Raw genomic sequence first — 16,058 nt, 5'->3', positions numbered from 1 at the left:
TCTCCTGCTATCTGGTGGCACTTTTTACGCTACTACAATTTCAGTTCTGCTGGGACATGAACAGCTACAGTGACTGAAATATTAATGGTAATGATAGTAAAAATAGGACACAAATAATCCCAGGGATATCACACACAATGTAAAAGACAACCAGCTATGAATGGTCGTGGACTAACGTGTAGTTTGTCATGACTGTCAGCCAAGTCGGCAAGATTTTATGACTCCACCATTGCCTAATCTGATAAAGTGACTGTTGGAATAGACATAAATGTGGTGTAGTTTGACAGGCCAAAGGCAGCTCACATTGGTTCCTCTGTAACCAGAACACAGCTGTGTGGGCCGACGCTCACCTGGAATCCACCAGTGGGAAGAGATGTAAAGTGAATTTGTTATCATTGTGAATATGCTGCACATTTAAGTTTGAAAAGCAAATATATTATTAATTTTGATTAATTTCTTCTTTGTGTTTCTGCAGGTGAGCCAGTGTCGGTGTCTGTGGATTCAGACGACTCCACCGTTGGCCTCTCACAGCTCTCACCTGGTTCTTCCTACGAGGTCAGCGTCATCTCCATCCTCGGGCTGGACGAGAGCGATCCAATCAAAGACTTTGTCATGACACGTAAGTACTACAGCTTTCACATTGTTTTATTGTAGCTGAGCTGAGCTGGTGTTGAACCCAATAGGAATATAATGAATGTATAAAGATTAGCCATGCTGTGTTTTTTCAAAGGGTAATATTTCCAGTTTGAAAGTGTTCCCGCATGATTTACTCCAGAGAGTGTGTTCCTTTAAAATTGATACTATGTTGCAGAGGAGAGTCTCCCATTTTCTATTTTTATATTAAACTTTTAAAGAAAGAGAGTTTAAAGTTTCAACATATTTTAAAAAAACCCTGCATGTTTTCTTGAGTTTCTCTCAACATGTATTTCAGGAATCTTTGGCAACATCTGCAGCAGGTGTTGAATCTGGAAACAATCCCTGCATTTAATCTCAGAGGAGTTTCATCCTGCTTTGTGTTATTCAAAACTCTGAGGGTGTAACTGTTGACAAACCCAACATAATCGGTCTCACAGTGTGAAATCATCTCTCAGCTTTCTTTATGTTTCTTCATCTTTTTTTTGTTTTTGGCCTCTTCTGCACATTCCAACAGTGCTCTGTTGTCATTTCGTAATTTTTTAAAATGCTGTTTGTCTTTGTGTTTGGTTTTTAACATTTTCAGTGCAAATGAAGTGAAATGAATAAAAATGGCATCTTTTTGTCGCTTTCAGTCCCTGACCCTCCCACAGACCTCCGAGCTGTGAACATCACAGATACCAAAGCCTTGTTGTTGTGGCGTCCAGCGTTGGCCACTGTTGATAAATACGCCATCGTTTATGGTTCTGGGACAGGTCAGTGGTGATGCTGTCAAGTGTCTCTGCAATAGAGTTAATGTTTCTGTGTCTAATGGAAGATTTTTTTTCCGTATCTGTTCATTGTGCAGCTGCAACCCAACGAGGTTCTATGAAAATTCAACGTTTTTGTACAACTTTTACTCTTTGTTTTGCTTGTAGAACTATAAAAACCTCACCGTTTCTGCCGAACATCTCAAGAAATGTATGAAAATTTAATGTGTTATTATCCAATCATAACCACTCGTGAACTCACTTCAGCAAGTTATATGGACTTTCTTTGAGTTGGTGTAAGATATTTTTGCAAAGACATTTAACAACAACGGAATATCCCTTTATCAACAGGAGCCCTGTCAAAGTATCATGGGTACAGTAGTTTCTGAACAAGATAACTGACTCTATCTAAGATACCAAAGAAGTGGCACCCTTCAGGACTGAAAAATAAAGCCACAGTGCCAAAAACTGCAGTTCTTCTAATGGCCACTTGAGGCTGGCTCTGAGAGTGAGTCAGTCCCCAAAGACCCTCATGTTAAAATGCCCAGCTTTAGAAATAAACATGTTTACAGCCTGGTACTTAAAACTGTTTCAGGCTCTATAGCTAATTTCAACATTCAAGAAAACTGTACTGGCAGTTGGATTTTTATATAACTCACCTTTTTACATTTACCAAGGTTTTAAGTTACACATAACTAAGTGCATGCTTGCTTTAAGTTAGAGGTGGGTGACGTCAGCTTTGGTAAGGTAACATATCATGGTGTAACTCAGATTCAAAGATTATAGGCGTAGCCCCAGCTGTCACTTCTTCAGTGTGTTACAGTTCATGAAAGTTAATTGCCACTAACCTCAACAGCCAGCCCCAGGTCAAATCCCAAACATCCTACAGTTCCCAGCCTTTCAGAATATGTTTCCACCAATTATGTCCTCCCTCCCACAAACATTCCTGTAATCATCACTTAAAAATCCTACTCAATCAAGCCTCACTTCGCTCACAGACGTGCCTAGAATTTACTACCCATTACCATTCCTCAGTCCTCTCAAACCATCCTAAAACAACGTCATCTGAAACTGGCTCTTTTCAGCACACGATGTCTGAACAACAAAAGCCTCATCCTAAATTAATTCATCCAGGTTATCATGACGATAACCTGGATTTTCTTTGCATCACTGAAACATGGCACAAATCCCTGGACAATTTTTCACTTCATCAGACCACACCCACTGGATTCAGATACACTGACAAACCTCGCCCTGAGGGCCGCGGAGGTGGTGTTGCTGCTATTCATCGGAAGGACATCAAAATAACCACCATTTCCATCCCTGCAGTTAACTCATTTGAACATCTTGTCTTCAAACTCTCTGGTCCCACCCCCCGGTCTCTGCCCCCAAGCCACACCCCTCCTTCCTGTCTGATTTTTCTGTTTTTTGACCCAGCTCTGTGCCATTTCACCTTCTGTTCTCCTCCTCTGCGATTTCAATCTCTGCATTGGTAATACTGTCTGCCCCTATCCTCAAAAAACCCAGACTCAATCCCAACATCATGACCAATCTGGTCTGCTCAACTGGTCTAACATTACACCACTTCTCCAGCATCAACCTCCATATCACTGACCACCTGGCAATCACTATGGACATTAATATCCCCATCCCCACTCCTAAAGCAAAACGCACAATATCCTTCAGAAATCTCAAATCCATCACTCCCTCAGCTCTCTCAGCCTCATTCACCAGCATAATACCTACCTCCCCTCCCCCTTTCTCCGACGACCCCACTGACCTTGTCACACCCTCTCTTCCTGTCTAAATCAGTTGGTCCCCATCAAAACTAAAACCATCTCCTTCACTCACTCTGCCCCCTGGTACACCCCTGAGCTCCACGCCATGAAATCCCGAAAGCGTCAGCTGGAATGACTCTACAAGAAAACTAGCCTTCAGTTCACCTTAAAGCTTACACAGACCACCTGCTACACTACAAGAACGCCCTCAACACGGCCCGGTCCAACTACTACTCTCATCTCATACACTCTGGCTCCAACAACCCCAAAACTCTTTTCTCCACAATAAACAAACTTCTCAAATGCATCGACAACACCTCCACATCCTTCACAGTCGACAAGTGCAACTCTTGTCATTCTTCCAAACAAAAATTAACACCATCTACAGCAACCTGACCACCTCCCCTCACTTCCCAACCCCTCCACCTGCTCTTCCCCCCCACCTCTGTCCCGCCACTGTCACACTTCCCCCACTGACCCCTCTGGACCTCACAAAAGCCACTACAGGTATGAGTAACTCTACATCAGTTCACAACCCAATCCCTTCCTCACTTGTTAAGTCCTGTCTCCCTTCTATCTCCCCACTCATCTCCAGAATTATCAATGATTCCCTCAGCTCCAGCTCAGTCCCAGATCCTCTGAAACTCGCCACTGTCACCCCTATCCTCAAAAAACCTGGACTCAATCCTGACATCATGACCAACTTCTGGCCCATCTCCAACCTCCCCTTTCTGTCAAAAATCCTGGAGTGCATTTGTTGCCACTCACCTCAAAACCCACCTCACCTCCAACGAGCTATTTGAGACGTTTCAATCCAGATTCCGGGCACAACACAGCACTGAAACAGCTCTTCTCAAAGTCACCAACGACCTCCTCCTCTCCGCCAAATCTGGACACCTCAACATCCTCATCATGCTCGACCTCACTGCTGCGTTTGACATAATTAACCACTCCACCCTCCTCTCCCGTCTTAAAACAACATCACTGGCACGGCTATCTCCTGGTTCAGATCATATCTCTAATGATCATCAATAACTCAGTGATGCAAACACAGGTATGGTGAAAAAAGAGAGAGCCTCTGAACTTCTAGGTGGGTCCTAATTTCAGCCTTAAAGTTGCAAATTCCACACTTTCTCCATCTACGCAACCTCGGAGTCACTTTCAACAGCAACCTTTCATTTGAACCGCACATTAATCATATCACCAAAACCGCTTTCTTCCATCTAAAAAACATAGCTCGGCTCTGCCCCTCACTCATCTTCTCCACTGCAGAAACTCTGATTCACGCATTCATCACATCCAGACTCAGCTACTGCAATAGCATTCTGTATGGTTCGTTTTGTACAGTCCTCAATAAACTGCAGTACATCCAGAACTCTGCTGCCATCTCCTCACCCAGGACGGCTCCCGTGACCATATCAGGCCCATCCTAACCATATTATCACCAAAAATGGTCACATCTGGCTCCAAAATTCCAAAATGGCAATGGCCAAAATGCCAAACTTGAGTCTACAAAGCAATAGGTGATGTCACCATGGATATATATACAGAACTAGATACAGTGTTGAAGATCAGCACTACTTCTGCACTGTAGGGCCCACAGAGCACTTCTCCTGGCCAAGCCAACTACTTCAAGTTTAGAGCTCCGCTAATTTGAATAGGGATGGTGGGGCTCTTCTAGACTTTCCAAATGTTATCGGACAGAATAGATCAAATTCTGATGGTGAAACGAATCATTTCACGGTGGTTGTGACACTCAAAGAATTTTGTTCACTAATTAACAGACATCTCTTTGCCATGTCAGTCTTTTTGGCCCATGTGGCATCGTGTGACGGACATAATTTCAATGTTTGAATTGGTTGCAAAGCCCCAAATTCCTCCTCAGGACCTGAACTAGAGGCTTTAAAATGGGAGGCCACAAACCAGTGGGTGAGCTCACAAGGGCTGCGTTTTTTATTTTATGTCGTCTCTGATATCAAAGTAGTTGATTGAAGCAGAGCTCATTGTGATGTTAAACTACAGACTAAAAGAGTAATAACACTAATAATAATAATGATAGTCAGTTTCTGATTGTTTTGTGTTTCTGTGTGTTCAGATTCAGAGTTGAGGATCACGGTTTCTGGAAACGCAGCAGAGCAGCAGCTGAGTGGACTGGAAGGATCCACCACCTACACCGTCACCATTACCAGCCAGCTGGGCAGTAAGGAGAGCTCAGTGGCATCCACAAGCTTCACCACCACCGGGGGTCAGCACACACACACACACACACACACACACACACACACACACTCTTACCTTTAAGCAGTTGAAATCACTAGAATGACCCTACTCTTCCTCTCCAGGCTCTGGAAGGGACGGGGACGGTCCTCGTGATCTCCAAGCTAACAATGTGACACCTCGGACTGCCTTGTTGTCATGGAAACCTCCCTTAAATCCAGCGGGCGGCTACAGACTTACCTATCAGACCGACGGTCAAGAACTGAAGGTGAGAAGAGTGTTTGACTTTTTCACTCAGTATTTTTAAAAACAAACTTGTGATTACAATGCATACCTGCTGTCATCACAAGCGGTGGTGTTGGTGCTCTTACCTTTTACTTAAATGCAAGTACCAATACATGAAAAAATACTCCACTACAAGTAAAAGTCCTGTGCTTAAATTCCTACCTAAATCTGGGGAAGGTAGAAATCTGGGGGGGAAAAAGAATGAAGAAAAAAATGAAATGAAAAAAAAAAGAATAAAATGTCAGAATTTAAAAATACCCCCTCCTCCTGCAGCTCTCCCCTTTCTGTCCTAAGCCCCTCCCACTAGAGGACCACGGGCATATGCACACGCTTCATACATTGACCTACTGTTTCCCATACATTGATTTATTTCATCTAATTTGTCAAGTTGCACACAGATCACTCACTCAGCCCCTCCTTGCCCTACTTTCTGTTCATCAGACCACAAATGAGACAAGAATTAGTTGCTAGCCACTCCACAGTCCCTCCACCCTGTCCCCTGCTGCTGTGGACTGTTTCCTTGTTGGGAGGGAGCAGCTGCTCTGAGACAAACCTTCAGTGGACGACTGAAGATGCTCGAATTCGGCTGGTGCAAACCCCCAGTCCAGGTGGCCAGTAGCAGCGCAAGGTTTAACTTGTGTAACAGCAGCAACAGAAAGTTTATTGCTCCAATGGGGAGTCAGGGCTATCTGGTCCCATGGAAGTCAGGTTTGTGCTGGCTGGATTTGAGTTGCTACGGCTGCTGACTGGGGTCCATCTCTGGAGCTGCTGCCCGCTCTTCTCCCAGCAAGGGGGTCTGTAGCGGTGGGGAGTGAGGCCGACTGTGATTTGAGACTTGAGCTAACATTACCAACATAAATGTGAACTTGGAGCCACATCCTTGAGTCTTTAGCTCTGGTTGGCAGAAGGCTAGAGTATTAGCAATATTTTCTCTTCATCTCCTTCCTTTATCAATATTGATACACATTTTCTTTCATTTATTGTCTCTCATGTAGATTATTTTTGATAAGTGCATCTTCCTTTTTTGGGTTGCTTTGCAGTGTAGGCAGTTACTGCCAATGCTGGAATAGCAACTTCCTTTGCAGGATTCTCCACCATTGAATCAGCCTTTCACCATCCAAGGGGATGTGCACACAGATCTGCATTTGTAAAACAGCCAATAGGAACATCCTTTCTCTGAAAGGACCTGTGATTGGTCAAAGTCTTCAGTCAGGGGTTAGATTTTCTAGAGCCTGAAAACAGAGCCAAGAGAAGGCCAGAAGTCCAGTTTTCTCTTAGACCACTTGAATCACAATATGCTCAAATTATTCTGGAGTGAGTTTTGTACAAAATAAATCTGCCTACCCCAGCTTTAAGGAAAAGTACCAATAAATGAATGAAAAAATACTCCACGACAAGTAAAAGTCCTGCATTCAAAATCCTGCAGAGAGCTTAAGTATTAGCAGAAAAATATACCATCCATCCATCGATCCATCCATTTTCATCTGCTTATCCGAGGCCGGGTCACAGGGGCAGCAGGCTAAGCAAAGCACCCTACATGTTCCTCTCCCCAGAAACACTTTCTAGATCCTCCTGGGGGATCCAAAGGCACTCTAAGGCCAGGTGAGATATATGATCTCTCCAGCATGTTCTGGGTCTACCCTGGGGCCTGGAACACCTCTAACAAGAGGCACCCAGGAGGCATCCTGATCAGATGCGCGAACCACCTCAACTGACCCCTTTCAACGCAAAGGAGCAGCAGCTCTACTCTGAGCTCCCTCCAGATGTCTGAGCTCCTTACCCTATCTCTAAGACTGAGCCCAGCCACCCCACGGAGGAAACTCATTTTGGCCACTTGTATCCACAGTCTCAAGTCTTTTGGTCACTACCTAAAGGTCATGACCATAGGTGAGAGTTGGGATGTGGATGGACCATTATATTGAAAGCTTCGCATTGTAGCTCTGCTCCCCCTTCACAACAACAGTCCAGGGCAGCACCTGCATCACTGCAGATGCCGCACCAAACCGCCGACCCATCTAACGCTCCATTCTACCCTCACTAATGAACAAGACCTCGAAATACTTGAACTCTCTCGCTTGAGGCAGTAACTCTCTCCCAACCCAGAGGGGGCAATCCATCAGTTTCTGGCAGAGAACCATGGCCTCAGATTTGGAGGTGCTGACTCTCATCCCGACTGCTTCACACTCAGCTGGAAACCACCTCAGGGCATGCTGGAGGTCACAGTGTGATGAAGCCAACAGAACCACATCATCTGCAAAAAGCAGACATGCAACTCTGAGGTCCCCAAACCGGACCTCTTCCTCCCTCTGTCTGTGCCTCGAGATCCTGTCAATGAATATATCAAACAGGACTGGTGACAAGGGGCACCAGTCTTTGTTTTGGAAAAATATACTTAAAGTAAAAAGTTTTGCTGCAGAATGTGACCGACATATCCTTATATATTATAGTAAATTTTAATACTGATGCATCAATGTTACTGCTAGATACTGGACTAGATTTATGTATTTTATAGAATAGAATAGAATATGTATCTACATATATAATGTTTTTTATATGTCTCAGTTGGGTTTAACAACTGTTGACCATCTCTCATCTTTGTGCTTCTTCTCCCTCACAGGAAGTGATTGTGGACGCCTCGCTAACAGAGTACAACCTTACAAAACTTCATCCTGGCTCGAAGTACACAGTGCAGCTGCAGGCAGAGGGAGGAGGCCGATACACTTCCGCCATCTCCACTGACTTCACCACCGGTAACAGCTTCCACCAGATTATATTATGTGTCATGGAGATTAACTGATGAAGAGTTTAAGTCCCACTTCCTACTCCTTCCTCTTCCTCAGGCACCCTGAGGTTCCCCTTCCCCGCAGACTGCTCTCAGGAGCTGCTGAATGGCATTCGGACATCGGGCGAAGTGGAGATCTTCCCACAAGGGAAACTTGGGACACCGATGATGGTTTTCTGCGACATGGAGACAGACGGAGGAGGCTGGATGGTACAGTGAAATCACTGACAGACAATTAATTGCAGTGAAGGAATGTTACTGAGTACATACACTTAAGTACTGTACTCAAGTACAAATTTGATGTATTCATATTTTGGCTTACTTTTACTCATACCACCCTCTACTTCTCCTATTACAGAGGGAAATATTGTTCTTTTTGATCTACTACACTCATCTCACAGCTTTAGTTGTGAAGATTTGCTGCTTTTCCTTTTAGGGTTAGGGGTTAGGGGTTAGGGTTAGGTTAAGGGATTGGTGATGTTTTATCAAACAAGTTTTCTGCTGTCCTATCGGACGTACAGAAAGCACAGGCACACACAGGGCCTCAACATCCCTTCCTCTTTTATTTTCATCTTTATTTTCAACACAGTCCACCAGTCAGAAGGGTTAGGGGTTAGGGTTAGGGTTAGGGTTATTAATAATGTTATTAATGTTAATGATTTTAATGTACTAATAGTAGTGGACAATACCATAGGTTGTATAAAATAATGGACATAGCCACCATGATGTCACCCATTGGTTTGCTGACTCTTGTTTTTAAGCCTTGAGTTTAGCATTTTTGCCATCGCCATCTTGACATTTTAGAGCCAGGACACCCTAATTAGACAAGAGGATGGAGCTAACACTAACCCTAACTGCTAGCTTGGTTAGCACTGTGCATTTAACAGCTATGGTTTACTGCAATAATCATGACGCTATTTTGTGTTTGTGAAAAAACAGGCTTTAAAACATTAAAGCAAATGTACTTTAAATTTGACACGAACGCCCACTAGTTACTTAACTAAATTTTACTTATTATACTTTATTGAAGTTGTCGGCATGGTGGTACAGTGGTTAGCATTGTCACCTCACAGCAAGAGGGTTCCTTGTTCGAACTCCCAGGGTGGGGGAGCCCTTCTGTGTGGAGTTTGCATGTTCTCCTAAATTCAGCATGGGCATTCTCCGGGTTCTCCGGCTTCCTCCCACAGTCCGAAGACATGCAGGTGGGGGATAGGTTAATTGGTGACTCTAAATTGCCCATAGGTGTGAATGTGGGCAAGAATGGTTGTCTGTCTCTATGTGTCAGCCCTGCGATAGTCTGGCAACTTGTCCAGGGTGTACCCTGCCTCTCACTCAAAGTCAGCTGGTAGGCAAGTATTTTTGTGCCTTACATTTACCACAGCATTGTTGAAATGTAAAGTTTGATCAAATCTGCTACAGAATAATGTACAAATGTAACATCACTGTGATTTGCAGAAAGGTACAATGCTAACATTAATTCTGAAGATTGGGTTGACTGTGTGGTCCCAGTCTCAGGTTTTTTTTTTAAGGTTTTTCTGTGAGGAACCTGGTCCATGTGTTCTCTGTCTGCAGGTCTTCCAGAGAAGGAAGGACGGCTCTGAGAATTTCTTCAGAGGGTGGAAAGACTACACTAAAGGATTTGGGAGTCTGAGCGGAGAGTTTTGGCTCGGTGAGAGACTCGTCATCATGCTGAAACATTTTGAGAATATACAGTCACTGTTGTGTTCACAGCACAATTACTGTCCAAAAAAAGAGGGGTTGAAAGTTAACAGGCTCATCAGCCAAGTAGCAGAAAATGTGGACATATTGTTTGGTGCTACAACATAATCCATGCTTTTATTTTAATGTTTTACTTCTTCTTATTCCAAAGACTTTAAAAAAAGTCAGTCAATATTAAACCAATTCGTTCCAAACAGGAAGACATGTTTTTTAGACTAAACTGATTAACTTCTTCAGGCCTCGAGGCCCTCCACAACCTGACAGCGATGACCAGGATGATTCTGCGTGTTGACCTGCAAGACAAAAATGATGCGGTGTATGCCAAATACTCGACATTCGAGGTGGCGAAGAGGAACTACAAACTGACTGTGGGTGGATACAGCGGCACTGCAGGTGAGAGGAAACGAGGGATTGACATCTTCTAAGGGAAAAACAAGCCACTCTGGACTTTTGTTCTTTAAAGACACCTCTCATCCTCATGTCTCCTCTACTGTTCATGGTCTCAGGTGACTCTCTCAGTTATCACAACCAGCGGATTTTCTCCACCAAAGACCGGGATCTGGCGCCCTTCATCACACGCTGTGCCATGTCGTACCGAGGAGGCTGGTGGTACAAGAACTGCCATGAAGCGAACCTCAACGGCCTCTACGGCATCAGCGTCAAACACCAGGTAACGTCGTCACACAGGCCTGTTCAGTTAAATACACATAAATTAGATGTTACTACTGAAGTGATGGTTATTGCATTCAGTTAATCAAACTTTGGTGTGTTGTATTTTAATTTTCAATGATTTTTGCGTTATATAGAATAGTGGCATGTTTAACCATCAGAAAAAGTACTGACTAGTCTCAGCATGGATTAGTTAATATTGATATAACAGGGTGAAAATTTCTGAGCTAAGTTAGCCTTAGCTCTGTGAGTAACCCAGATTTAGCTAGCTAACTTATACAAATAAACAGAACGTTTAGAATTGTATCAAATATGTATTTGTTTTTATTTTTTTGTTTGTTTAATTGGACAAACTTTCGTCGCGATTTACCCTATCAGGGTGGAACTTTAAGACATTACAAATAGATTAACATTAGGGGGATATATTGGCAGGAGTAGAATATAAGTGTGTTGTCTTTAGTGTGTAATCACCGGAAAATAAGAATTGTTGTGTCCTCCTTACCTTAGAATGAGACATTTATCTTTACATAGCCATTTTTGGGCAAGTTACCCTCAAAATGAAATATATTACATATTACTAGTTACCTTTATTTAAAAGTAATGTTACTTTACAATGTTACTCTCTGTGTAGCATGAAACACTGATTTGTAACATGAAACTGCTTAATTCATTGTTTTTACCAGTTTCAATCAGCTCCTCTGTTTGTTTTGGAAAAGAAGAGACCTCTGTTGATAATTCAGCTCCTGGTAAAAAAAACCTCCTAAACGTCTGGATCTTAAGTTATCAGATAAAAAAAGGTGACCACACTTTAGTAGGTGCTGGACTAGCTGCTAGTGTTATTCTGTGTTTTTACCAGTTTAAATCACTGGGTTAGTTTGTTTTGGAGAGGAAGAGACCTCTGCTGATACTTCACCTCCTGATAAAAACCTCCTGAACAATAAACACTGAAGAAATTAGAAGTTTTAGCTGGCTGCAATCTGCTATTCACCGCTAGTCCCTCTAAATGTTTAACACTTAATGGTGATCTTCATAGACAAGAACCTGGTCCCTGTATAGATTTTAACGGCTCATTATAAACACGACAATTCTTTATTTCAGGTGATTATACACTAAAGAAAACATAATTTTCTGTATGTATGAACACACATTTAGTATCCTGTCTGACATCAGTGTGACTTTCTGTGTGTGTGTGTGTGTGTGTGTCAGGGTGTAATCTGGACCACCTGGAGAGGAAAAGATTTTTCCATCCCATTCACTGAGATGAAGATGAGACCAGCAGCCTTCAGAGGATGAGGATGAAACAGAGGATAATGAACTGCTAAACACACAATGCAGGATGGACAGCAATGTGTACATACATGTGCAGACACACAAACACACACACTTGAACACACACACGCATTCAAACACACAATAATTTTGAACAGGGAGCCTTGCTCTCACTTCTGAGGAGATGAAGACGTATTTTTTCATGTGTATAGAGGTCAGTTATCAGTATGTTACTGTAGATTGTACAGTTTTTTAAGCATCTTGTTAAAGCAGGGCTGCTCCTAGCTCCTCTATATTTAAAGGGTCAGTTCACCCACATTACAAATCCACCTCCCCATCAACCCATGCAATATTCTGAGACACCTGAAACTTCACATATAATGCAGAATCACTTTACAGGTGTACATGTAGCTGATGTTTGCAGCACTTTAACCTTTTTTGTCAAGTTTAATGGACCAAAACAGCAACTTTTTCATTGTTTTTGATGTAAATAAATATCAGCCAGTCGCCAAAGAGTTAAACATGCAGTAAAATATAGAATCATTATTTTATCATTTGGTGCTGGTCAAGCAGAAACCTTGTCTCCAGAATGTTTACTATTCAGGAAATAAATGATTGTTTTGAGCTTGATGTATGTTGACTTCATCCTGTGGGACTTAAAAAGGGGAGGATTTACAGGTTTGTGTGTTTTTTCAACGTGACAAGTTCTCCAAGAATGTATTTCTAATTGAGTTCATCTGAAATAAAACCAAACAAAGGATCTGGTTTGCTATTTGAAGCCTGTGGATTAAGCACCTCGTAATTCAGCTCTGCTTTACAGTTCAACAGCACCACCTGCTGTTTGCTACAAGATATATTAGATATGATGACGGGGAGGGGAAATTCAGGTGTTAGGGCAGCACATAGGAATAAGAACAGATAAATAGCAAAGTAAAAAATAAGAATAAATAAAATAAGAGTTATGTTCAACTAGCATAAGAATAGAAGTAAACAAAAACTATAAAAGAGCAATTAAGGACAAAGTTATGAGGTAAAGTGACATGGTATGATTAACCCTCTGTAATGCAAGCACTGATTTTTTCACACACACACACACACACACAAGAATTTTGTAAAAACGTTAAAAATTGCAATTGCTTGCAACTGTCACCAATAATGCTGACAAAGTCTATAGACTGAGGCAACAAAAATTTTATGATATTAAAATATGCATCCAAAAAATGTATTTTATTGACATGAAACTGACATGAAAACCAATGCTTTTATACATTTCTGCACAGTAAGAAAGTGGTGATCTTGAAAATTTTTAATATTTATGACATTGGTCATTGGTTTTTTTATATTTACATATGAAGAAACTGAGCAGGGTCATGTCATGGCTTAGTGATGGGGTCTTTTTTGTGAATAAGTGAGGCCCTTCAAATCACTTGTTGTGTTTTTCCAACATTCAAAAAAAAAATCCCACTCAATCATATGTATTCTTTTTATTTACTTATTTACTTCAAATACTTTAATTTCACCACTTTTGGAAAAATGGTGAAACTGGTCCAAAAGAGAGCTGGGGGGGTCAGTGGAAGACAGTATGTTACTTGAACTTGGAATGAGGTAGACTGTGTCTTACAGTATTACCATTTTCCCACCAAAAGTGTTTGCTATGATACAGTTTATGGTTTAAGGTGCGAGGATATACAGCGTTTGTCTACATTTAATCAGGAATGGGTACAACTGGTAAGTTTCAAATAGATGTGGGCCTCAACGGGTAAGTAGCAGTGAGTATACTATCAATGTAAAAGGTATACACCAGAATAATATCTGTGATAATGTAATGATACTTAGTGTTATCTGTATTTATATTAATATTAAAAATAGAACTATAATAAATTATGTGACAAGACAGTGTAACATAACCGTATAGTGCAGAATGAGGCATAAGATGTAGTATTAGCTGAAATGTAATAGGCTAGTAGATTTAGTCATAATATCTTATTTATCAGATGCACCTTCAGTACACAAACTATTATTAAAATCCTGGAAACAAGCAGTTGAGTGATGGAGAGTTTTGTTGGTTCCTCTGTGATGTCTTTTTGTAAATTTCTTAATTTTCTATTTCACTTTTTAAGTTGCTCTCCAAAAAGTATATGATGATTAAACTGAAAGCTGCATATTAGGCTGCTAGGACTACATAGCATTAAATATTTTGGAGGAAAGTACATCCTGTGTGTGAGATGGGGGCACCATCTTTGAGGTACATGCTCTGTTATGACAACGCGCCCTCACAAGATGGCGCCCCATCCAAAACATTAACGTTTGACATGAACCTGACATTCTCTGAAGTGGTGGAAGTATTTGATCTCTCCAATGCTCTCCAATAAGTCCTGCATTCAAATTTGTACTCAAGTGCACACAGATACACTCAGTGTAAACATATACTCAAAAGAACTCGAAGCACAAGTATGAATTGTGCGCAATGGTCGATTTCAGAATAATATACATATTGCGATATTTGATCACAATTATTAATGTGTTTATTTTTATATGTTGCAGCTGTAAAGGTGGAGCTAATTTCAATCAAAGCACTTAGATACGTTAACCTAATGTTAAGCAGACGTTATGCAGAGTTAGAAGCTACTGTAGCAGGTGTTTGAAGTTGCTGAGGGACAGATTAGTGTGCGGCAATAATGATGACCGCATTCTTTAGTGGAGAGCAGGGGGCGGGGCTGTTGTTCCAGTCACACACACACACAAGACAGTGCATACAGCAACTCAAGCTCGTAGCCTACCTTTAGATAGATAACGATGGCGGAGAGAGCCAAACGGTCAAAAGTGTGGCTTTACATTACAAGAGTTGATGCAGACACAGCACACTGTCACAAGTGTGACAAATGTTTTGCGTGTGAGGGCGGCAACACTAGTAATTTGTCAAAACACCTTGCGAAAGTGCATCATATTCAGACATACAGGGTTTGACTGTCCTAGCACAGCTAGTTCATTTGGTTCATTTACGTCCAGTCCAGGTTTGTAACATTATGCTAGCAGCCAACACATGGAGTTAATAACCATTAGCTATTTTGCGACCCTATTTACTAAATAGGGTTTCCGGCACAAGATAACGGCTTACCGGCGACGGAGAAGCCTGGCTCCAGGTCCAATGTTTTCCTCTTTGTTGATGTCATGACTGTCCAGAAGTACCTGAACAGCCGAGCCGTGGCGGCACACAGGTATGTGGCGTGTCAGAGGAGAAACGAGTGTTCACATTACTCTTTGTGGCAGGTAACGGTCCACAAACCTCAGCGCACATTAGGGACTGTTCTTTACTTGACTTAGGTAATTTGTCCAAAACGTCACCTTAAATTCAAATAACAACAGCGCACTTCCTGTTGGAGTTAGGTCAGGGGTTGCAGCGCGACATTTGTAGGTCTTTATGAGACGAACGAGACAGTTTTGGTTTGGTCTTTCTAAGTGGTTCCTACCCGTCACAGCGGGCATTTTCGTGGGTCCAGGTGGCACAACAAATCCTCAGGAGGGTTGGGAGCACATCACCTGTAACACGCCATTACATCCAAACCAGTCGAGGATTGAAAAAGTTACGCACAATAATTGATAAGGACACGTTGAACAATAATCTGTGCGAGTTTGAAGCCGATACGATAAACGGTGTCGGACTAGTTGATTTTTAAAGGAATTTTTTTTTTTTTTTTGAGGAAAACTCTTATTTTGAAAGGGAAATATCTCACTTCCTGTTGGAGGTAGGTCATGGGTGCGAGCGCGTGATTTGTAGGTCTTGATGAGACGAACGAGGCTGTTTTGGTTTGATCTTCCTACGACGTTCCTACTGGCTGCAGCGGCCATTTTTGTGTTTCTAGGTGGCGCTAGAGAGCCCATTTTGGCACTTTTCAGATTAATTTCGTCAGTTTATAAAATTTTTCGCCAAATGTAGACATGTATGCAATTAAAGCT

At 42.0% G+C, this 16,058-nt stretch overlaps 1 protein-coding gene across 2 annotated transcripts in view; it reads left to right on the top strand.

Moving 5' to 3' along the window:
- Positions 1–12,861, top strand: part of LOC125904187 (tenascin) — a 103,636-nt gene extending 90,775 nt beyond the window's left edge. For both annotated transcript variants that reach the window (XM_049601433.1, XM_049601431.1), the window contains 10 exons: positions 476–619; positions 1,269–1,388; positions 5,256–5,405; positions 5,503–5,645; positions 8,280–8,412; positions 8,503–8,654; positions 10,017–10,113; positions 10,401–10,556; positions 10,670–10,833; positions 12,039–12,861. In XM_049601433.1, the coding sequence (XP_049457390.1) occupies positions 476–619; positions 1,269–1,388; positions 5,256–5,405; positions 5,503–5,645; positions 8,280–8,412; positions 8,503–8,654; positions 10,017–10,113; positions 10,401–10,556; positions 10,670–10,833; positions 12,039–12,125 (1,346 nt within the window). In that variant the 3' untranslated portion in view covers positions 12,126–12,861. The remainder of the gene's footprint in view (positions 1–475; positions 620–1,268; positions 1,389–5,255; positions 5,406–5,502; positions 5,646–8,279; positions 8,413–8,502; positions 8,655–10,016; positions 10,114–10,400; positions 10,557–10,669; positions 10,834–12,038) is intronic.
- Positions 12,862–16,058: the final 3,197 nt, after the last annotated feature.

Source organism: Epinephelus fuscoguttatus, linkage group LG17, assembly GCF_011397635.1.
Source record: "Epinephelus fuscoguttatus linkage group LG17, E.fuscoguttatus.final_Chr_v1".
NCBI classification, from domain to species: domain Eukaryota; kingdom Metazoa; phylum Chordata; class Actinopteri; order Perciformes; family Serranidae; genus Epinephelus; species Epinephelus fuscoguttatus.
Note: the sequence above shows the minus strand (reverse complement) of the source record. Positions and strands in the feature narration are given on the sequence as shown.